Genomic DNA, 23,493 nt, shown 5'->3' with positions numbered 1-23,493 from the left:
CGAGATGCCAGCCCAGCTCTGAGGTTCTGATGGAGGGAGGAGGGGGAACTGAGGGGGTTGCCCCCCACCCCAGGAGGGAGGAAGTACGCCTCCCAGGCCCCTTCTCCACTTATTCAAAGGGCCTCCTGTCCTTTGCTACCTTCGCCCACACTTCCGGCTACCAGGAAGTCCTTCTAGTGGTCTAACCTCAGTCACTCCTGCTGTCGAAGGGAGCCCCTTTCTTCACCTGGACCTACTCCAGCCCAGAGGGCTGATGAGTCATACCCCCTTTCCCCTTTTGAGATGTCACATGACTGGGTGGTGGTGGTGGGGGAAGGCTTAAGGCTCAGCTGATCTTCCTGAGGTCAGCAGAGAACTTCCTCCCTCAGGCCAGACAGGGCCATCTGTTCTGTTGTAGGTCCTGTCTGGACTCATCCCACAAAGGATGCCAGGCTGCAGAGGGGTACATGTGGTTTCCTGTCACATGCTGAGCTGAGCCCCTCAAACCGCTCAGTGGTCTTTCCCGGCATCAGGGTCTTTTCCAGTGAGTCGGCTCTCCACATCAGGTGGCCAAAGGATTGGAGCTGAGATAACACACTGAGCTATAAAAGGCGGTCACTGGCTCAGGCTCTATGAAGGCTATTAGCCTGCTTGCTCTCAGATCCTACCTGCACTTCTTCGCTTTGCTCTGTATCAAAGGGAACTACATTTCCCAGGTGTCTTTGCACCCTGGTTTCCAAGTAGTTCCACCTGCCGTGCGGCAACTTGAAACACGAGGCAACCTGGTGTGGTTTGGAGAGGTCGGGCGAGGACCCCCGCCTCTGGACCTGCAGAGCTGGTATCTGGCTCCCCACTTCTACCTGTGTGGGCTTGGGAAGGGGCTATCTCCTTTCTGAGCCTCAGTTGTCCCATCTGTCAAATGGAGATCCATTCCTTCATCAACGTTTTTTTGAGCACTGACTGTACGCTGGGCCTTGTACTAGCTGTTGAGGCTAGTGAACTAAATACACAGAGAATCCTGCCTTCGTGGTGCTGATGTCCTAGAGTGTTAGTGGGGGCTTGCGTGGGGGAATACAGACAGACAATCACAAAATGAATAAATACCTGAGGACTTCCCTGGCGGTCCAGTGGTTAAGAATCTGCCTGCCAATGCAGGGGACACAAGTTTGATCCCAGGTCCAGGAAGATCCCACATGCTGCAGTGCAACTAAGCCTGAAAGTTGCAACTACTGAAATTCTTGAGCCCTAGAGCCTGTGCTGTGCAACAAGAGAAGCTACTGCGATGGGAAGCCTGCACACTGCAACTGGAGTCTAGCCCTCACTTGCCACAATTAGAGAAAGCCCACGAGCAGCAACAGAAACTCAGGGCAGCCAAAAATAAATAAATACAATTTTTTAAAAAATTGCAAAAGTGAAATATGTGTATGTTACGATTTTACTTTAATTTTTGTCCATGCTTCTCGGTTTGTGGGGTCTTAGTTCCCCAACTAGGGATTAAATTGGGACCCAGAGCAGTGAAAGCGCCAAGTCCTAACCATTGGACCACCAGGGAATTCCCTACAAGTTTAAATCGCGTGGTTGGGAAGGTCACCCTGAGAAATGACATTTCATCAAAGGTCCGAAAGCAACAAGGAAGGGAGGCACCAAATTAATTGGGGGGATGAACAGTCTTCTAGGAAGAGAGTAACCCCGTGCAAAGGTCCTAGGGCTGACTGTTCTAGGAATAGTGAAGAGGGCCAAGTGGGTGAGGGGAGGATGGGGAAGAGCTGAGTGGAGGAAGGTGATGGTGGAAGGTTGCGTGGGTGAGCTGCAGAGAGGATTTGGGTTTGCATCCAGGCGTATTGTCTTGGAGAGTTCTGACGCTCTTACTCAGGTTGCTGTAGGTGCATGTGTGCTAAGTAGCTTCGGCTGTGTCTGACTCTTTGAGACCCTATGGACCATAGCCCGCCAGGCTCCTCTGTCCATGGGTATTCTCCAGGCAAGAATACTGGAGTGGGTTGCCATGCCCTGCTCTAGGGGATCTTCCTGACCCAGGGATTGAACCTGCGTCTCTTGCATCTCCTGCGTTGGCAGGCAGGTTCTTTACCACTACTACCACCTGGAAAGCCCTTCTAGATGGTAGGAGCTGAGAAATATTTGTTATGATCACAAGGGGCATTCAGGCAGAGGGAAAATAGGAACAAGGTGTAAAACATACAATACGTAACATCTAGGGGTGGGGAGGGACATCATACTAAGGGATCCCAGGGTAGGGGAATGAGGGTGAGGACTCTGCTTGGGTGAAGAAATTGGGGGAGGCCTCCTGGAAGAAGAGATATTGGAGGTGAGCCTTGAAGGATGAGCAGAAGTCCACTAAGCAGATGTGAGAGGATCTCTTAGCTCAGGTTCCAGCTGTTTGTTTTATTGCCATGTGTGTAATTAGTGGAACAATTACAAGAAGAGCTAGAGTGGGCAGTCATGGGGCCTCTGAGGATCATTCAAACTGCAGCTGGCTCTGGCCCTTAAGGCTACTGTGTTAGGATAACACTAGCTGCTGCAACAAATAAGCCTTTTCAGTGACTTAATTCAATAGAAATTTATTTCCTGTTCACCTAGTAGTCCAATGTTCCTCCTGGTACCAGGAGGGAGGTTTTTTCTGATGGCATGATTCAGAGACTATTTTCATTTGTGGTTTTGCTATCCCTCTAAGTCTCATTTCTGTCTGTAGACAACAAGAGAAAAGAAAGTTTGCAGAATGCAATTCCGCTTCTTAAATGCAATTCCACTTCTTAAATACATTGCCTTGAAAATGATGCATATAATGAATACTCACATTCCATTGGCTGGAACTAGTCATATGACCACACCCACTTGCAAAAGGGAATGCAAATGTAGTCTCTGGCTGGGCAGTCAACTTTCCAGCAGCAATTCCTTATTATAGAAGAGAAAGCAAGAATTCTCGTGGACTTCCAGTGGCCTCTGCACAGGTAGGCAGCAGGAATAGAACTAAGGCCTAGGAGGTGCTATGAGATAGCCAGCTTGCTTTGTGACCTTGAATAAGTTCTTCCTCTCTGGACATTTTTCCTCTCTCTGGGTGATGAACGTTGGAGACTAGTGGATACCTGAGGTCTTTTCCAGTTCTGAGAATTGATGGGTCGGTGAATGCTTTTGGGCTTTCCAGCTGGAGCTAAGAAGATGATGGTGAATATAATCATAGTGATGATGATGGGGATGATGATGGCAGTGATAGTGATGGTGGTGATGCTGGTGATTGTGGTGGTGGTGACAATGGTGATTATGATGGTGACATTGCTGCTGCTGATGGTTATGATGATGGAGATGAACATGATGATGGTGGTGGTAATAGTGATTATGATGGAGACACTGCTCATGATGACTATGTTGATGTGATGATGGTGATGGTGGTCATATTGATGGCGATGTTGATGGTGGTGGTAGTAATGATTATGATGGTGACATTGATCATGATGATGAAGATGTTAATGGTGATGATGGTGATAGTGATGGTAATGATGATGATGGTGGTAGTGGTGATTATAATGGTGACACTGGTCATGATGATGAAGATGTTGATGGAGATGATGATGGTGGTGGTAGTAGTGATTGTGATAGGGACATTGATCATGATGAAGAAGATGTTAATGGTGATGATGGTGATAGTGATGGTAATGAGAATGATGGTGGTAATTGTGATTATAATGGTGACGTTGGTCATGATGATGAAGATGATGATGACATTGATGGTGATGATTATAAAGATGATTATGGTGGTGGTAATCATAATACTGATGATGTGATTATCATTATGGTGATAACAAGGATGATAGTAAGGATGATAGTGATTATTTTCAGATATTGAGGTCTCATACCATGCTGTACCCTTTACATGGATTATTCTATTGAAGTACAACAACATGCCACAGTGGGCATTATGATGGTCCATTTTATAGGTGAGGAAACAAGTTCAGAGAGGGGAGGTGATTTTCCCAAAGACACACAGGAAATAGGAGAATCTTCTCTTATCCTTCTTTTGGCCACAGCTTGAGTTTTCTGAGATCTTAGTTCTCCAAGCAGGAATTGAGCCTGGGCCCTTGGCAGTGAGAACGTGGAGTCCTAATCACTGGACCGCCACAGAATTTCCTTCTTGTCACCTTTTGGATTAGGGGCACTGTGGGAGTTTATTCTCCATCCTGTTCCCTACCTTACCATCCCAGGATCTCTCCTGGCTCCAGAGATTAAAGATTGTAAGTTTTAAAGAGAGCCCTGGAGTTCAGTGATGGTCACACAAAAGATGTTCAATGAAAAGTCATTCTGGGATTTTAATAGTAATTGCCTTGAATCTATAGCTCAGTTTTGGTGAAGGCTGAAAATTTTAAAATATTGAGTTTTTCTAGATAAGAATTAGTACATATTTCACTCTAGTTATTTAGATGCTCCTTCATACCTTTCCATAAAATTTTATAATTTACTTCATAAAGAATTTGTACTTCGTTTGTTAGGTGTGTTAGATATTAACCAACTTTGTTGTTTGTTTTATATTTTGTTGTTGTTTAGTCACAAAGTTGTGTCTGATTCTTTTGTGACACTATGAACTCTAGCTCATCAGGTTCCTCTGCCCATGGATTTCCCAGTCAAGAATACTGGAGAATATATTACTGACTCCAGGGGATATTCCTGACCCAGGGATTAAACTCGTGTCCCTGAATTGGCAGGCAGTGAGCTTTTACATTTTTTAGGTGATGGGAAATGCTATCCTTTTAAAATCGAATCCGGTTTTCATACAGGGAACTGCTCAGTTCTTCAGCTTATTGTTCAATCAGTTCTAGCAAACACGTACCCTTGTGCAACCCACACCCTTATCAAGACACGGAACTTTTCCATCACTTGCAGCCTTTCTGAGTCAATCTCTTCTACCCTCCCCACCCCAGAAGCAACCACTGATTTGATTTCTATCACCATAGTTTAGCTTGACTTATTCTAATATTTCACTAACGTTATCTTAAACAAAACACATTTTCTGATTGATTGTTGTTGATGTGCCGATATGTGATGTGGTAAGTTGATTTTGTATTTGGTGACATTGCTATATTGATTCCAGTTATTTATGTGTGTGTTCTTTGGGGCTTTCTATGTTGACAATCATATCATATGCAAAACTGAGTATTAATGTCTTTCTTTTCTAATTTTCTTTTCTTTCTTTGTCTTGTCTTACAACACAGGCTAAGATCTTTGGTGCAATATGAATAAGAATGAACAGTGGGCACTCTTGCCTTAGTTCTGATGTCAAAGAAAATTTCTGTAGCATTTCGCTCTTAGGTGTAATGTTTTGCTTTTTACCTAAATTTAAATTTTTAAGAAAGTATTTATTTATTTGGTAGTACCAGATCTTAGTTGTGACATTCAGGATCTTTAGTTGTGGCATGTGGGATCTAGTTCCCTGATCAGGGGTTGAACTCTGGCCTTCTGCATTGGGAGTACGGAGTCCTAACCACTGGACCACCAAGCTAAAATTTTATAACACTATTTACATTATATTGGTTTTACACTGACTTCTGTTTATAGCACTTGATCCTGGTTTTCTTTGAGAGTAGGATGTTCTCGCCTTAAATACATTCAGTTATGTTAAAGTTCATGATCCACATAATATGGCTTGAATAGGCTGTGGATGTGGAAATAATTCAGAAGAAGATACAATCTGAAGATGAAAGTGAGATATAAAGATACAGAGAACAGCGTGTATTGAATTGATTCATAAATGCAGCTGTCTAAGTTTGTACTCCAGCTGTGTCTGTCCCTGCCTGAGTTTTCTTATCTATAAAGTGAGTATAATAATTGTAATTATTTTGTAAGATTATTGCAAGGATTCCATGGTATCTCTCATATAAATATGATTACATATATTTTAAAAATTTATAATAAATTCCCCTTTTCATTATTTTAATCATTTCTGATCTGACTTAAATGTGGCCACATGCATGAGAGCAAAAATATTCACAAATATTGAGGTGGAATAGCCTCCAAAAATCTATGATTTTTAGATACATAGGAATTAATCAGAAGGCAATGGCACCCCGCTCCAGTACTTTTGCCTGGAAAATCCCATGGACGGAGGAGCCTGGTAGGCTGCAGTCCATGGGGTTGCTGAGAGTCGGACGTGATTGAGCGACTTCACTTTCACTTTTCACTTCATGCATTGGAGAAGGAAATGGCAACCCACTCCAGTGTTCTTGCCTGGAGAATCCCAGGGACGGGGGAGCCTGGTGGGCTGCCGTCTATGGGGTCACACAGAGTCGGACACGACTGAAGCGACTTAGCAGCAGCAGCAGCAGGAATTAATGACACTGAAATTGTAATCAGGGTCTTACACTGACATTTTAGAGCCCATAGATGTTGTGTGACTCATTTTTACCTTTTTCAAATGCAGAGAAAAGTTGAGAGTCACTTCAAAAGAACCAAGGATTCAGTATCGGAGATTTGATTAATATAACTCACTATACTAATAGAATCAAGAACAAAATACACTTGCTTGTCTTGTACAGGTCTTTGAAATCACTTAATCAGTCAACATCCATTCCTGATTCAATGAAATGAGCAAATACAAAGACTTTCCAAGAAGCTAGGAATAAAAAGAAACTTATTTAAATGGATAAAAATGTTTCTATAAATAAGAAGTTTGGGATTAACATATATACCCTGCTATATATAAAATAGATGACCAACAAAGATCTATTATAGTCATTATCTTATAACAGCTTATTTTTTATTAAATTTTTTTTTTTTTTTGGCTGCACTGGGTTTTCACTGCTGTGCTGGCTCTCTCTAGTTGCATCCCACGGGGACTACTGTAGTTGTATGTGGGCTTTGCATTGCAGTGGCTTCTCTTGTCACAGAGCACCGGTTCTAGGCTCATGGGCTTCAGCAGTTGCAGCATGTGAGCACAATAGTTTTGGTACAGGGGCTTTGTTACTCCACAGCATGTGTGATCTTCCCTGATCAGGGATTGAACCCGTGTCGCCTACATAGGCAGGCAGATTCTTCACCACTGGACCACCAGGGAAGACCTTGCAAAAACTTATAATGGAAAATAATCCGAAAAAGAATTATCTATCTATGTCTGAATCACTTTGTCGTACACCTGAAACAAAGACAACATTGTAAATCAACTAATACTTCAATTTAAAAAAAAAATAAGAAAAGCATAATTTCTGTTAGGAACCAACAGAGAACATTATAATTAATGGGGATACTCACAGTAGAAGCATTCCTGTTTAATTTTTAAATTCATTTTGATGAGTTGACCTCTCTACACAGAGAGAGTAAAACTTCCAGAAGCAGAGTAGAACCATGGGTACAAGGAGCTGGGGGTAGGGATGGGGAAATTAATGGGCAGACATTGGTTAAAGGGTATTAGGTTGAAGTTACTTAGGAGGAGTCAGTCTGGATCTCTAGGGTACTGTATGACTGTACTTGATAACACTGTATTGAACACCATGACTATGCTATGGGAGCAGATTTCAAGTGCATTCATTACACATGAAAACATGGTGACTACGAGAAGTGTTAATTAGCTTGACTGTAGTAATGCTCTCACTATGAATAAGTATATCAAACCGTCCCGTTGCCTACCTTAGATATATATATATATATATATATTTTTTTTTTTAATTTGAAGATACATAAATTTAAAACAATATATAGAAAGTACTGAGAACGGAGCATGTGGCAGGTGCTCATGGTGACTTCCACTGCATGCAAAGCAATGAAGTTGCAGTCAAGAAAATCGACTCCAGATTCACACCATCTTGGAATCAAATTTCAGCTCTGCCATGAACTTACTTTTGTTTGTTTGTTTTTATTTTGATTTTAAAAAGTTGAAGTATAGTTGATTTGTGCGTGCCAAGTCATATTCAGCTCTTTGTGACCTTATGGACTGTAGCCTGCCAGGCTTCTCTGTCCATGGGGGTTCTCCAGGCAAGAATTTTATGCTGTGGTTAGTTTCAAGTACATAGCAAATATGATCCAGTTATATATGTGTATGTGCTGGGCTTAGCTGCTCAGTCGTGTCTGACTCTTTGCGAACCCATGGACCGTAGCCTGCCAGGCTCCTCTGTCCATGGGGGTTCTTTAGGCAAGAATACTGGAGTGGGTTGCCATATATTCTTTTTCAGATTCTTTTCCATTGTAAGTTATTTCAAGAGTATTGAGTATAGTTGCCTGTGCTATACAGTAGGTCCCTGTTTATTTATTTTATACTCAATAGTGTGTATCTGTAAATCCCCATCTCCTAATTTGTCACCCTCTCAGCCTTTCCCCTTTGATAACCAGAAACGTGTTTTCTATGCCACATGCTTACTCTTTTTCCTTTTTTAAATTGTTACTTGATATTGGAGTATAGTTGATTAACAATGTTATGTTAGTTTCAGGTGTATAGTCCAGTGATTCAGTGATACATATACATGTATCTGTTCTTTTTAAAATTCTTGTCCCATTTAGGTTGTTACATAATGTTGAGCCGAGTTCTCTGTGCATAGAATTTTTTTTTTTGGCCACACCTCTGCGACTTGTGGAGTCTTAATTTCCCGATCAGGGATCAAGCCTGTGGCCCCTGCGCTGGAAGCGCAGAGTCTTAACCACTAGACCACCAGGGAATTCCCAGCCACAGAGTCACTCTTGCTGTTAATAATCTTGGGCAACTTTCCTTCCCTCTTTGAGCCTGCTTCCTTTTAGGTAAAATGGGCGTTAAAACCCCACAGGGTTATCAAGAGAATGGAACAGTTCTGAGTGCCCAACCACACAGAGTAGGCATCCTCAAATACAAATATTGTAGAATCACAGAGTTGTTGTTGCTGTTGTTGTTTAGTTAAGTCATGCCCGACTCTTTTGTGACCCCATGGGTTGTAGCCCCCCAGGCTTCTCTGTCCATGGGATTTTCCCAGGCAAGAATGCTGGAGCGGGTTGCCATTTCCTTCTCCAGGGGATCTTCCCGACCCAGGGATTGAACCTGTGTCTCCTGCATTGCAGGCGGATTCTTTACCACTGAGCCACCAGGGAAGCCCATTATAGGTTATTATAAAATATTAAATATAATTTCCTGTGTTATACAGTAGCAGGGATATTTCATAGAAGTGGAATATCAGAGATATTTCTTATAAATATTACCAAGGATGATTCATATAAATGGAACCACAAAATATGTGACCTTCTGTCTGGCAGCTTTCACAGAACATGTTTTTGGTTATTTGTAGCATGCATCAGTCCTTCACCCCTTTTTGCAGCTGAGTTGTATTCTATTGCTTAGCTGCGCCTCATGTTGTGTACCTAGTATCAATTGATAGACATAGATAAATAAAAGCATAGAGACAGAAAACACACTGGCGGTTGCCAGGGAGAAAGGAAGGGAGAGAGGAATGCAAAGTGCATGCTTCGTGGGTGCAGGATTTCCTTTTGGGTGACAGATTGTCTTGGAACTAGGTGGGGTGATGATGGCACAATACCGTGAATGCATTAAATGCCACTGAGGTGGACATTTTAAAATGGTTAATGGTTATAATGGGTTTCCCTGGTGGTTCAGCGGTAAAGAATCCACGTGCAACGCAGGAGACACAGGTTTGACCCCTGGGTCGGAAAGACCCCCTGGAGAAGGAAATGGCAACCCACTCCAGTATTCTTGTCTGGGAAATTCCATGGACAGAGGAGCCTGGAGGGCTACAGCCCATGGCGTTGCGGAGAGTTTCACATGACTTAGCAACTAAACCACCACCAGTCAGTGGTTATAAAATAGATAACTAATGAGAACCTACAGTGTAGCACGGGGAACTCTGCTCGGGACTCTGTAATGGCAGAGATGACCACAATGTTGTAAAGCAACTATCCTGCAATAAAAAAAATAGGGTATCCCTGTGTCAGATATTTTGTATACAACCTGAAGATCATTTGTACAATAGTATTAGACAACCTTAAATGCTTGCATCTACTATTTCTGAAAATAAAAATATTTTTACATTGCTCTAAAAAAAGACTCTATAATGACCTACATAGGAAAAGAATCTAAAAACGAGTGGGTATATGTATATGTATAAACGAAAAACCTTGTTGGAGAGCAGAAACTAACACAACATTGTAAATCAACTATACCCTGATAAAAATTAATTAAAAAATGAATAAAGTGGTTAATGGTTAAATTTTTTATTGTGGTAAACTATACATATTTATCATTGTCTATAAATAAAATAATTATGCTTTATAAATATAAATAAAATTTTATATGAAAATATACAAATTATATATATATAAAATAAAACAATAATACTTGCCATTTTAACCACTTGCTGTTTTAAAAAAATTTTTTTTTCATTTATTTTTATTAGTTGGAGGCTAATTACTTTACAATATTGTAGTGGCTTTCATCATACATTGACATGAATCAGCCATGGATTTGCATGTATTCCCCATCCCGATCCCCCCTCCCACCTCCCTCTCTACCCGATCCCTCTGGGTCTTCCCAGTGCACCAGGCCCGAGCACTTGTCTCATGCATCCCACCTGGGCTGGCGATCTGTTTCACCATAGATAATATACATGTTTCAATGCTGTTCTCTCGAAACATCTCACCCTTGCCTTCTCCCACAGAGTCCAAAAGTCTGTTCTGTACATCTGTGTCTCTTTTTCTGTCTTGCATATAGGGTTATCATTACCATCTTTCTAAATTCCATATATATGTGTTAGTATACTGTAATGGTCTTTATCTTTCTGGCTTATTTCACTCTGTATAATGGGCTCCAGTTTCATCCATCTCATTAGAACTGATTCAAATGAATTCTTTTTAATGGCTGAGTAATATTCCACGGTGTATATGTACCACAGCTTCCTTATCCATTCGTCTGCTGATGGGCATCTAGGTTGCTTCCGTGTCCTGGCTATTATAAACAGTGCTGCAATGAACATTGGGGTGCACGTGTCTCTTTCAGATCTGGTTTCCTCGGTGTGTATGCCCAGCAGTGGTATTGCTGGTTCATATGGCAGTTCTATTTCCAGTTTTTTAAGAAATCTCCACACTGTTCTCCATAGCGGCTGTATTAGTTTGCATTCCCACCACCAGTGTAAGAGGGTTCCCTTTTCTCCACACCCTCTCCAGCATTTATTGCTTATAGACTTTTGGATAGCAGCCATCCTCTCTGGCGTGTAATGGTACCTCATTGAGGTTTTGATTTGCATTTCTCTGATAATGAGTGATGTTGAGCATCTTTTCATGTGTTTGTTAGCCATCTGTATGTCTTCTTTGGAGAAATGTCTGTTTAGTTCTTTGGCCTATTTTTTGATTGGGTCATTTATTTTTCTGGAATTGAGCTGTAGGAGTTGCTTAAGTATACAATTCAGTGGCATTTGATACATTCATCATGTTGTGTCACCATCACCACTATATCCAAAACTTTTTCATTATCCCGAACAGACACTGTGTGCCCATTAAACACAGACTCCCCATCCCCTCCCCCGGCCTCTGGTACCCCCCCCCCCATCCTAATTTCTGTCTCTAAGGATGTGCCTTTCCTAGGGACCTTATATAGGTGGCATCATACAACTTTCATCTTTCTGTGTTTGGCTTATTTCACTTAGCATAATGTTTTCAAGGTTTATCTGTGATGCAGCATAAATCAAAATTTCATTCCTTTTCAATGGCTGAGTAACATTCCATTGTTTATATACACCAGATTGTTATCTGTTAATGGTTAACTTTGTATCTTATGAGTTTTACCTCAGTAAAAAAAATGCGGGGGTAGAGGTGGCTTCAGGTACAGCCTGATCTTTCTTGAGAGGGGGCTGTGCCTTCTTTTTCCTCTTCTGTGCCAGACCTCAAGCCCAATGGCCAGGAGTGAACTTCTCCCCTGTCCCATTTTGTGTCCTCCAACCTCATTTCTCTTCCCACAGTTCCTCTGCCTTAAGAATATCCGCACCTTCCTGTCTACCTGCTATGAGAAGTTTGGCCTCAAGCGGAGTGAACTCTTCGAGGCCTTCGACCTCTTCGATGTGCAGGATTTTGGCAAGGTACGATGAGGCTGAGCTGCTTGTGAGCTGGACACCTAGAGCCCAAAGGCTGGATTTCAATTTATTTCCATGAATGTCTACACTGGACAAACCAAGCATTGTCAGGGAAGGACTGCTGGGCTAGAACAAGTTTACAGCAGGTGCAAAGAGCCTTGCTTGGAACACGTGGAACCCAGTTTGAGTCCGTGTCCCATCACTTGCTGTGTGACCTCAGATATGTGACCGTGCCTCTCTGAGCCCTAAGTCCTTTGTAACTTGGAAATAAGATCATCCCATTCTGTTTGAGTGGTTATGACAATTGACTAGAACAAAGGGTTCAAGTGGTGGGTGCTCAGTTAAGGGAATGTGGACATGCTGACGTGGGGACATAGGAAGGTGGGAAAATTCTGAATTGGGCTCCCAGGGACATGAAGTCCAACCTTAAGGTCAAGTGCTTGGAGGTTGTGTTCTGGCATGTGGGTGGGCAAGGGGCTTACTGAGCAACCTTGGCCCTTGACACAGGTCATCTACACTCTGTCTGCTCTGTCCTGGACCCCGATTGCCCAGAACAAGGGGATCATGTGAGTAACTATGAGAGCCGACAGCTCTGGACCCCGTTGGGCCCTAATCCTCCTCCTTGAAGCCCCCTGCCCACCTGGCCTCCCTGGGTCTGTGCTCATACCATCTCGGCTCCCCCAGGCCCTTCCCCACTGAGGAGAGTGTGGGTGATGAAGACATCTACAGTGGACTGTCCGACCAGATCGAGTGAGTGTCTGAGGAGACAAGGCCCTGCCATGGGGGGTGGGGGTCGAGGGGACCTGGCCTCTCCCTGGGGTGTCGGAAGGTCCCTGCTCCGGGGGCTTCCCTGGCTCCGCCTGACTCCGCGTCCTGCAGCGACACGGTGGAGGAGGATGAGGACCTGTATGACTGCGTGGAGAACGAGGAGGCGGAGGGCGACGAGGTCTACGAGGACCTCATGCGCTCGGAGCCGGTACCCATGCCGGTGTGTGGGGGCGCAGGGCCGGGTTGGGCAGGCTCATGGGTGGGGCGCGTCCCCGGACACCCCAACATCAGCCTCTCCTCCCCGCTCTCAGCCCAAGATGACAGAGTATGACAAGCGGTGCTGCTGTCTGCGGGAGATCCAGCAGACGGAGGAGAAATACACGGACACGCTGGGCTCCATCCAACAGGTGTGATGCTCCGACCTGGCCCTTGCCAGGCGCGTGCGCAGAGTGGAGAGGCAGTGTCCACGGCACACGGGCTTGGGGATGTTTCCTGTCCTCCCTGCTCCGTATGTCTTGTCTCTCATAGCCTCTGGTCCCCTCGGTGTTGCTCCCTACTTCTCCCTCTGTTTGAATTTCTCTCCTTCTGTATCTCTCTCTCTCTCTTTTTTTTCCTTCTGTGTCTCTTTATCTCTGTCTCCCTCTTTTCCTGTATCCTCATTTGTCCATCTATCTCTATTGCTGTCTCTCACTTTCTACTTCCTCTTTTTCCTTTGGCCATCTCTCGTTCTTGTTTTTTTTTTTTTTTTTTCTTTCTTTCTTTTTTTCCCTGCACTATGTGGCATGTGAGAACTCAGTTCCCTGGATCAGGGATCTAACCCATGCCCCCTGCAGTGGAAGCATGGAGTGTTAAGCATTGGACCACCAGGGAAGTCCCTGGCCATCCCTCTTTTAAGCCTTTTATTGAGATGTAATCAAAATGCCATACAATTCAGCCATTGAACATCTACAATTTAATATTTTCTGGTATATTCACAAGGGTTTGCCACCATCACCACTGTTTATTTAAAAAAAATTTTATTGCAGTATAGTTTATTTACAGTGTTGTATGTGTGCTCAGTCCTGTCCGACTCTTTGTGACTCCATGGACCGCAGCCTGCCAGGCTCCTCTGTCCATGGGATGCTCCAGGCAAGAATACTGGAGTGGGTTGCCATGCCCTCCTCCAGGGGATCTTCCTGACCCAGGGATTGAACCTGTGTCTCCTGCATTGGCAGGCGGGTTCTTTGCTACTAGCGCCACCTGGGAACCCGACAAAGTTGTATACCACTGTTTAATTTGAGAACATTTTCTTTCTTTTTCTGTTGTTTTGGCCTTGCAGCTTGTGAGATTTTAGTTCCTGGGCCAGGAATTGAATCCAGGCTCTCAGCAGTGAGAGCACAGAGTCCTAACCACTGGGCAACTAGGAAATTCCCAATTTTAGAACATTTTCATCATCCCTCAAAGAAACCCCACACCCCTTAACCATCACCCCTTAAACTCCAGTTTTCCCCTAGCCCCTCCCTGGCAACCACTAACCTACTTTCTGTCTCTGTGGCTTTATTTATTCTGGACATTTCATCTAAATGAACTCATTCGCTCTGTGGCCTTCTGTGCCTGACTTCTGTTGCTGAACATCGTGTTTTCAAGGTTCATCCACACTGTAGTGTCAGCGCTTCACTCCTTTTTCTGGGTGGACCACATTTTGTTATTCATTCATCTGTCGATGGACATGTGGGTTGTTTCCACTTTGGGAATTTATGATGATAAATTCTGCATGGAACAGTCCTGTACAGGTTTTTGTGTGGACTTTCTCCATTTCTTTCTCATTTTCTGTTTCCTTGCCTCTGTCTCTTTCTCCCTGCACATCTCTCTCTCTCTCCCAGTCTCTTATGTTTCTATTTGTCCCTCTCCATCTCTGTCTCCTCCTCTCTGTGTCTCTGGGACTGGCCTGGAAGAAGTAGTCTTCCCCTTCTCCATCCTTCTCTCCCCACTCTCCTACAGCATTTTATGAAGCCCTTGCAGCGGTTCCTTAAACCCCAAGACATCGAGATTATCTTCATCAACATTGAGGTGAGCTGACTGATTCCCACCTTCCCAGGCTTCCATCCAGTGGGGATGGTTTGCTGGCTTCACCTGTCCCTGGATTGTGGGGGTTGGGAGATGAACCACGTAGGGTGGGCAGATGCAGATGATCCTTCTCCCACCCAGCATCCCCAGCTCCAGGCTCCCACTCCAACCCTCACCCCTTCCCTCCAAGTAGGACCTGCTTCGTGTGCACACCCATTTCCTAAAGGAGATGAAGGAAGCCCTGGCCAACCCAAGTGCACCCACCCTCTACCAAGTCTTCATCAAATACAAGGAGAGGTGAGACCCAGTCAGCCAGCCCAGACCTCTGGAGGTCACCCTGCCCTGCCCAGGCTGGGCATTCGGGAGACATTGCCTTCATAGACCACCAAACAGCGAAGGCTTTTCTTTCTTTCTTTGTGGGCATAGGACTGCTCATCTCTGGTTAAATTCCCAGCTCTTCCTCTTATGAGCTCTATGGCACTGGAAAGTCATTTAACCACTCTGTGCTTCCACTTCTACATCTCTAAAATCAGTGTGATCCAAGAATGTACCTCTTTGGGGTTGTGGTGAGCATCGAATACATTGATGCCTTTTTTTTTTTTTTTTTAAAGTCTCTCAGTCATGTCCGACTCTTTGTGACCCCATGGACTATACAGTCCATGGAATTCTCCAGGCCAGAATACTGGAGTGCATAGCCATTCCTTTCTCCAGGCGATCTTTCCAACCGAGGGATCAAACCCAGGTCTCCCGCATTGCAGGCAGATTCTTTACCAGCTGAGCCACTAGGGAAGCCCAAGAATACTGGAGTGGGTGGCCTATCCCTTCTCCAGCGGATATTTCTGACCCAGGAATCGAACAGGGTCTCCTGCACTGCAGGCGAATTCTTTACCAGCTGGGCTATCAGGGAATCCTACAGAGCTTAATGTGGAACTTGGCACACAGTACGTGTTCAATAAATTCTTCTTAAATAAATGAACATTAAGCAGAGTTGATATGCCAGGTGCTCCACTAAGAGCTTCTTGTGCATTATCTCATTTAATGCTACAATAACCCATATGTGGGAGGGGCTATTGGTTTTTGTTTGTTTGTTTTTTTATTTTTTATTTTATTTTTTTCGTTTATTTTTATTAGTTGGAGGCTAATTACTTTACAATATTGTAGTGAGTTTTGTCATACACTGACTTGGATCAGCCATGGATTTACATGTATTTCCCATCCCGATCCCCCCTCCCACCTCCCTCTCCACCTGATTCCTCTGGGTCTTCCCAGTGCACCAGGCCTGAGCACTTGTCTCATGCATCCAACCTGGGCTGGTGATCTGTTTCACTATAGATAATATGCATGTTTCAATGCTGTTCTCTGGAAACATCCCACCCTCGCCTTCTCCCACAGAGTCCAAAAGTCTGTTCTGTACATCTGTTTCTCTTTTTCTGTTTTGCATATAGGGTTATCATTACCATCTTTCTAAATTCCATATATATGTGTTAGTAAGCTGTAATGGTCTTTATCTTTCTGGCTTACTTCACTCTGTATAGGGAGGGGCTATTGTTATGCCCATTTTACAGACAGGGAGAGTGAGACTCAGTGTCATCCAGCTGGGAAGAGGCGGGGTTGGGATTGACACCTTGGTGCCAGTGTCATTCCCCGGCCGCCTGCCCTCTTCCTGCAGGTTCCTCATCTATGGCCGCTACTGCAGCCAAGTGGAGTCGGCCAGCAAGCACCTGGACCGCGTGGCCACAGCCCGGGAGGATGTACAAATGAAGCTGGAAGTAGGGGATGGGCTCCATCTTTGCGGGGGGAAGCTCTCTCACTCCTTTCCACTCTCTGTGGGGCAGTAGGGGGGAGACTGAGCTGGAGAGAGCATCTCTTCCTGGTGCAGCCCAGCCAGGGGTCTGCCCGCTGAAGGTTTGGGGAGGGAGGTACTGATCAGCCAAGTGGGAGAAACTGAGCAGGAGGAGATAGACCAGAGTGCTGAGCCCTGACCCCAGCTGAACCCTGTACTCTGCATGGAGCCCTGCTACCAGCCTGGGGTCCTGACACTGACCTGAACCCCAGCCAGAGGCCCAACCCTGGCTGTGCACCAAGTCTGGGCCAAACCCCAGTTCTGGGCTGAGTTTCCACTTCACACAGAGCCCCGATCCCAGCCAAGCCCTGATCCTGGAGGGAGCACGGATCCTGGACTGAATCCCAACCTGGATCCATTTGTCTAGTGGAAGCATAGACAGAGCAGGGATGATGAGGGATGGCCAGTGTCTGCTGTCCATTCAATTTCTCTGGTCTCCATCATGGGGACCCTCCAGGCCTGTCTACCTCCCTCTCTGGAGCCCCCCTCAGCTGAGGAATCCTGGACCTCTACCTCAGGCAGCCTCCAGCTGGTCACCCCTCACCCCGTGGCGTTCTTCCTCATTTCCTTTGGGAACGGGGAGAAGAGGCTTCAGGTCTAGAACAATCCCCACCTGCCTCCACCTCTTCTCACTCACCCCTTTCTCCAACCTCCTAGGAATGTTCTCAGCGCGCGAACAACGGGAGGTTCACCTTAAGGGACCTGTTGATGGTGCCCATGCAGCGAGTGCTCAAATATCACCTCCTTCTCCAGGTGCACAAAGAGGGGAAGGCATGGGCTTCTAGGGGCACATAGATCTCCCTGCAAGGACTCCTGGGGCCTGGGCTTCTGTCTCTGGGAGGGTATCACTGGGGCTGTGCCCCAGCCTCTAGGGACAGCAGGGGGAGGAAGAAGGAGCTGGTGGGCCAGGCTTGTTTGGAAGGCCCCCCAAGGAGGAGGGGGCAGGCCCAGGCAATATGCATCTCTGTGGGTTACACAGGAGCTGGTGAAGCACACACAGGATGCAATGGAGAAGGACAACTTGCGGCTGGCCCTAGATGCCATGAGGGTGAGTGGTCACACACAGGGATGGCAGTGCCACAGAGACACCCATGGGTTTAAGTCAGGGAGTACCACCCAGGCACGGCCACACCCACGGGCCGCCCCCTCCCTCCACAGCAGGGGACACACCTATACCTCGAATGACTTATTCCCAGCATCCCCCTTAGGGACAGTGACATTCTCCTGCTGCCCCCTACTGGAGGTTGACCCTCCATCCCCTGCCAGGTGGGGGATAAGGTTGGCGTGGGGGGGGGGGGGGAGGGCACCCAGGCTCACCCCTGCCCCACCCCCAGGACCTGGCACAGTGTGTAAACGAGGTCAAGCGGGACAATGAGACGTTGCGGCAGATTACCAACTTCCAGCTGTCCATCGAGAACCTGGTGAGGCGGTGGGAGGGGAGGGCCGGGGTGTGGCTACGTGGGGAGGGGTTGTCACCTCCTCCTGAGGGCCCCTTGCCAGACCTCTTGTCTGCTGTGTAGGACCAGTCTCTAGCCCACTACGGCCGACCCAAGATCGATGGTGAGCTGAAGATAACTTCGGTGGAGAGGCGCTCCAAGATGGACAGGTGGGCGGAGCCAATACGGATCTGGGGCGGAGCCTGGACAGGGGTGGGGCCAGGCTACTGGTTAGGCAGGTGGGTGGAGCCAACACAGATCTAGGATGCAGTCTGGGCAAGGGCTTGGTGCTATTTCTAGACAGACAGACTAACTAAAATGTTAGTCGCCCAGGCGTGTCCGACTCGTTGCGATCCCATAGACTGTAGCCCGCCAGGCTCCTCTGTTCTTGGGAATCTCCAGGCAAGAATACTGGAGTGGGTTGCCATTCCCTTCTCCAGGGGATCTTCCCAACCTAGGGATCGAACCTGGGTTTCCCGCATTGCAGGCGGATTCCTTACCATCTGAGGTAGGTGGGTGGGGCCATATGGACCAGTGGGTGGAGCCTAGACTGAGAGGAGAGGCAAAGCCAGCATGGTTGTGTGGGTGGAGCCAAGGACAGGTGGCAGGAACAGCAAGAATCAAATGGGTGAGGTCAAGATAGACAGGTAGGTGTGGCCAAGTTGGCCACTGGGGAGAAGAGAGCCAGAATCCTAGATTGACAGCAGAGTGGGCCCAGAAAGTAGGAGGGGATCAGGTGGAGAGCTGGCTGAACTTAGGGAGGTGGGTGCCTAGGGAGGAGCCAGACAGGGACACTTGACTGCCTCCAGGTATGCCTTCCTGCTTGACAAAGCTCTGCTCATCTGTAAGCGCCGAGGGGACTCCTACGACCTCAAGGACTTTGTGAACCTGCATAGCTTCCAGGTTCGAGATGACTCCTCAGGAGAGAGGGACAATAAGAAGGTAAGGCTCGGAGGTGGTAACTGGGGGACCCCAATGCAGGGGACCCTCAATGCCACTTGAGCTCTCTACTTGGCCCTTGGAATGCCAGTGTGTGTTTGTGTGTGTGAGATTTAGCATCGAAACATGTATGTTACCTTATGTGAAATTGATCACCAGTCCAAGTTCAATGCATGAAACAGGGCACTCAAAGCCGGTGCAGTGGGACAGCCCTGAGGGATGGGATGGGGAGGGCGGTGGGTGGGGGGTTCAGGATGGGGGACACATGTACACCCATGGCTGATTCATGTCAATGTATGGCAAAAATCACTACAATGTTGTAAAGTAATTAGCCTCCAATTAAATAAACTAATTAAAAATTTTTAATTTATTTATTTTGGCCACGTGGCATGTGGGATCTTAGTTCCCCCATCAAGGATCAGACTCACAACCCCTGCAGTGGAAGTATGGAGTCTTAACCACTGGACAGCCATGGAAGTCCCGAGTGTGATTTTGTTTTTTAATTTTTTAAAATTTTTATTTAAATTTGTTTTTCATTGGAGGATAATTGCTTTACAATATTGTGTTGCTTTCTGCCGTAGTCAACGTGAATCAGCCATAAGTAGAAGTATGCGTGTGTATGAATCTAGATTTGTGGATGTGTATTTGCTTCTCCTGGGAAGCCCTTTACATAGCTCTCCTGGGAGCAGACAGGCTGTAGTTGGCTTGACCCCTTCCTCCCCAGAGCAGTAGGGTCAATGGGCTTGTGGTCCCACCCTCCACAGGGTGGGTGCCTTCATTTTGAACCCTGCTTCTCTGCAGTGGACTCACATGTTCCTCCTGATCGAGGACCAAGGTGCCCAGGGCTATGAGCTGTTCTTCAAGACACGGGAGCTAAAGAAGAAGTGGATGGAGCAATTCGAGATGGCCATGTGAGACCCCCTCCTCCATCTTTCCATCCTCAGGGGACGTTAGGCAGTTTTGGACTTTAGTCTCACCCTGCCATGGGGTCACACAGAACCTCAGCTTCTTCCTCTGGGAAATGGGAGGGACAGGCTTTCAAGACAGTCTGCATCCCCAGAATGCCAGGTGGTCACGATTTTCCATTACCAGCCTGGAAATCCTTCCTCCTTGTCTTCCTCCTTCTCTTTCTTGAAATGAAATTCACATAACAAAAACTTGGCGATTTTGAAGTGCACAGTCCTGGGACTTCCCTGGCAGTTCAATGGTTGAAACTCCCCCTTCCAGTGCAGGGGGGTGTGAGTTCAATCCCTGGTCAGGGAACTAAGATCCTACATGCCTTGTGGCAAAAAAACCAAGACATAAAAAATAGAAGCAATATTGTAACACATTCAATGAAGACTTTTAAAATGGTCCACATTAAAAAAAAAACCTTCTAAAAAGTGCACAATTCAGTGGTATTTAGTAAATTCACCCTGTGCGGCCATCACCTCTATCTAGTTCCAAAACATCTTCAAACCACAAGATGAGACCCTGCACTCAAGCAGCGATCACTTCCTGTTTTCCCAACTCCCAGCCCCTGGCACCCACTCACCCACTTTCTGTCTCCACCTATGTTCCCCGCAGCACTATTCACAATAGCAGAATGGTGGTCACAATCCAAATGTCCGTCAGTGGGTGGATGGAGAAACACAATAGGGCATATCCATGCATGGAACAGTATTTAGCCGTAAAAAGGGAAAGAGGTCTTGATCCATCCACGTTGCAGCGTGTCCAGGTGCCTCATTCCCTTTAATGGCTGAATCCTGTTCCACTGCATGGAATTCTCTTCCCTCGCCAGCTCCAACATCTACCCCGAGAACGCCACTGCCAATGGTCATGACTTCCAGATGTTTTCCTTTGAGGAGACAACATCCTGCAAGGCTTGCCAGATGCTGCTGAGGTGGGAGTCTGGGAGGATGGACCTGGATGCTGGGGTGGGTTGTCTCTTCCTCTTTGGTGGGGGGGCTCCCCTGGCCATCATGCCCCTGAGCTGGGAGGGCGGAGGCTCTCCTTTGATTTTCAGCTTCTCCGTCTCTTTTCTGCTCTAAAGAAAACCCAAAGGGGCCCTTTATGTTGTTGGCAAAATGATTGGCTGTGTTTGTTCAGCACCACTGACTCCTTCCTTTATCTCCTCCTTGCATCTCAGAGGCACTTTCTATCAGGGGTACCGCTGTCAACGGTGCCGAGCCCCCGCACATAAGGAGTGTCTTGGGAGGGTCCCTCCTTGTGGTCGACATGGACAAGGTACTAGGGGACTGAACTGGGAGGTGGGTTTCTGCGTGAGAGCTCCCCCCACCCCATTCTAACCAGTATATCCTTTACCCTCCCATAGATTATTCAGGAACTATGAGGAAGGTAAGACCCCCAAGTTCCTTTCTGTGCATGGAAAATTGGGGTAGGAGTCAGGAAGGAAGGATCTGGGAGACTCTATCAGTGGGTGTGGCTCTTGGCTGGATGCCCAGTCGATCCCTGGCTCTAGAAGATCCCCTGGAGTAGGAAATGGCAACCCACTCCACTATTTTTGCCTGGGAAATCCCATGGAAAGAGGAGCCTGGCGAGCTACAGTCCCTGGGGTTGCAAAGAGTCTGACACAACTGAGTGACTGAGCAGGCGCACGCAGGCAGATGAGGGCTGAGGAGCCCCTGGACTGGGTGCAGATAGTCATGCTCGCTTTTTTGGTCTCTCCCTCCAGGATAAGGCGCATCGGCGGGCTCAAGACAAAAAGAGGAATGAGCTGGGTGAGTCAGCAGAGGACACTCTGCAGGACAGAAAGAAATCTAGTCTTTGCCTCAGTGATGCTGACCCAGGGAGAGATCTCAATGATTATGTTAATGACCACATAACATCCTACTTATAATAAGGCATCTGTTCTAGTCCCAGAAACTTGAAAGGAAGTTTTAAATGGTGAAGTCAGTTTGTTATTAGCTTTGCTTAAACACTGTGAAGGGGGTGCTTGGAACATGGCAATTCTTGTTACCATGCTCTTTCCTCCCATTCACTTTTTTATGTACACAGGTGTTTTTTAAAATTGAAGTTTAGTTGATTTACAGTGATTCAGATATACAGCAAAGTGATTTAGTTATACAGATATTTTTCAGATTCTTTTCCATTGTAGGTTATTTTAAGATATTGAATATAGTTCCCTGTATTATAAGTAAGTCCTTGTTGTTTATCTCTTTATATATAGTAGTGTGCATCTGTCCATCTCAAATTCCCAGTTTATTCCTCCACCCCCTCCCATTCACCTTTATTATTCACTGGCCACCCTCCCTTTTTTTGTTTGCTGACAAACTCCATCTGCAGTCTTAGCTGGCTGGGCACACGTCATGCCCTCTCCCCTGGATTCTGTGTCACAGAATCTTATCGTAATAGGGTGGTTTCAGCAAAGCATAGTCTGCCTGAAAGGTAAGGAGCAGGAGATGCAGTTTGACCAAGCCAGAATTTTTTTTAGCCTGGGGGAGGTGGTAGAAAGGCTGGATTCATGTATATGTTAACATTGTCTGTGGGATCACAGTCACGATGAGAAACTTTTATTCAACATCTATTGTATATATCCTCTGAGGTAAACTGGTGACTAAAAACGGGATACTCCCTGTCCCCCCAAAGCTCCCAGGTGCAGAGCGGGAGACAGGGTTTGGCTAAGTTATTCCAGTTGAGGTGATAGGAGTAGAGGGTTTTCCAGAGCATCACAGTGGGAGACCTGATGAATCTGAGCCACCAGGGAACGCTGCTCAGAGGAGGAGGCACGAAAGTGGACACGTGAAAGATGAGGTGGAGTTAGACGGATGAGGTGGCAGGAGTGGTCCAGGCAGAGGGAACAGCACGTGCAAAACCTAGGAAGCTGGGGGTGAGTAGGGCAAGACTTTATTCAAGAACTAGGGGGGACCTCCCAAGTGGTCCAGTGGTTAAGAATTTGCCTTGCAATGAAGGAGGTGTGGATTTGATCCCTGGCCGGGGAGCAAAGATCCTGCATGCTGCACAGTGTGGCCACAAAGTAAAAAAAAGAATTTGGTGTGGCCAAGAAAAATAAACTCTTTGTTCAGAATCAATATAAAGATTCAGTTTCATATCTGTCATTCTGTCTATATCTATATCTGTAGATAGCTATAGTTCTATGTCTATAGCTATAGGTACTTCAGCTTTATTTGTAATAGCTAAAAATTAGAACCAACTCAAATATGGTCAACAGTGGGAATACATATATGATATATGCTATACATGTATATAATGTAATAATATATATGTATAAAATCAACTTTATAAAAAATGTACATATTAGCTTTACTGGTCAAAAACCAGAAACAACCCAGATGTCCTCAGTAGGAGAAAATATATATGAATGTGTGTCTGTGTGTATATATCCACCATATAGATACTTAAACAATATGTATATGTTCACATATATGTTTGCATATATATATATATATATATATATACATACTCTTGCTCATATCTGTTTTACATG

At 45.9% G+C, this 23,493-nt stretch overlaps 1 protein-coding gene across 1 annotated transcript in view; it reads left to right on the top strand.

The window, feature by feature from the left end:
* The window catches only part of VAV1 (vav guanine nucleotide exchange factor 1), a 63,798-nt gene that overhangs the window by 18,840 nt on the left and 21,465 nt on the right, over window positions 1-23,493 (top strand). The window contains exons 2-19 of the mRNA XM_065933389.1: window positions 11,904-12,020; window positions 12,522-12,580; window positions 12,699-12,764; window positions 12,894-13,002; window positions 13,094-13,189; window positions 14,763-14,831; window positions 15,022-15,125; window positions 16,498-16,597; window positions 17,329-17,424; window positions 17,651-17,719; window positions 18,006-18,092; window positions 18,192-18,277; window positions 18,917-19,049; window positions 19,848-19,957; window positions 20,827-20,928; window positions 21,175-21,272; window positions 21,361-21,383; window positions 21,721-21,766. Of these exons, the coding sequence (XP_065789461.1) occupies window positions 11,904-12,020; window positions 12,522-12,580; window positions 12,699-12,764; window positions 12,894-13,002; window positions 13,094-13,189; window positions 14,763-14,831; window positions 15,022-15,125; window positions 16,498-16,597; window positions 17,329-17,424; window positions 17,651-17,719; window positions 18,006-18,092; window positions 18,192-18,277; window positions 18,917-19,049; window positions 19,848-19,957; window positions 20,827-20,928; window positions 21,175-21,272; window positions 21,361-21,383; window positions 21,721-21,766 (1,570 nt within the window). The remainder of the gene's footprint in view (window positions 1-11,903; window positions 12,021-12,521; window positions 12,581-12,698; window positions 12,765-12,893; window positions 13,003-13,093; window positions 13,190-14,762; window positions 14,832-15,021; window positions 15,126-16,497; window positions 16,598-17,328; window positions 17,425-17,650; window positions 17,720-18,005; window positions 18,093-18,191; window positions 18,278-18,916; window positions 19,050-19,847; window positions 19,958-20,826; window positions 20,929-21,174; window positions 21,273-21,360; window positions 21,384-21,720; window positions 21,767-23,493) is intronic.

This window comes from Muntiacus reevesi, chromosome 1, assembly GCF_963930625.1.
Source record: "Muntiacus reevesi chromosome 1, mMunRee1.1, whole genome shotgun sequence".
Lineage (NCBI taxonomy): Eukaryota > Metazoa > Chordata > Mammalia > Artiodactyla > Cervidae > Muntiacus > Muntiacus reevesi.
This window is presented reverse-complemented; position numbering and strand designations above follow the sequence as displayed.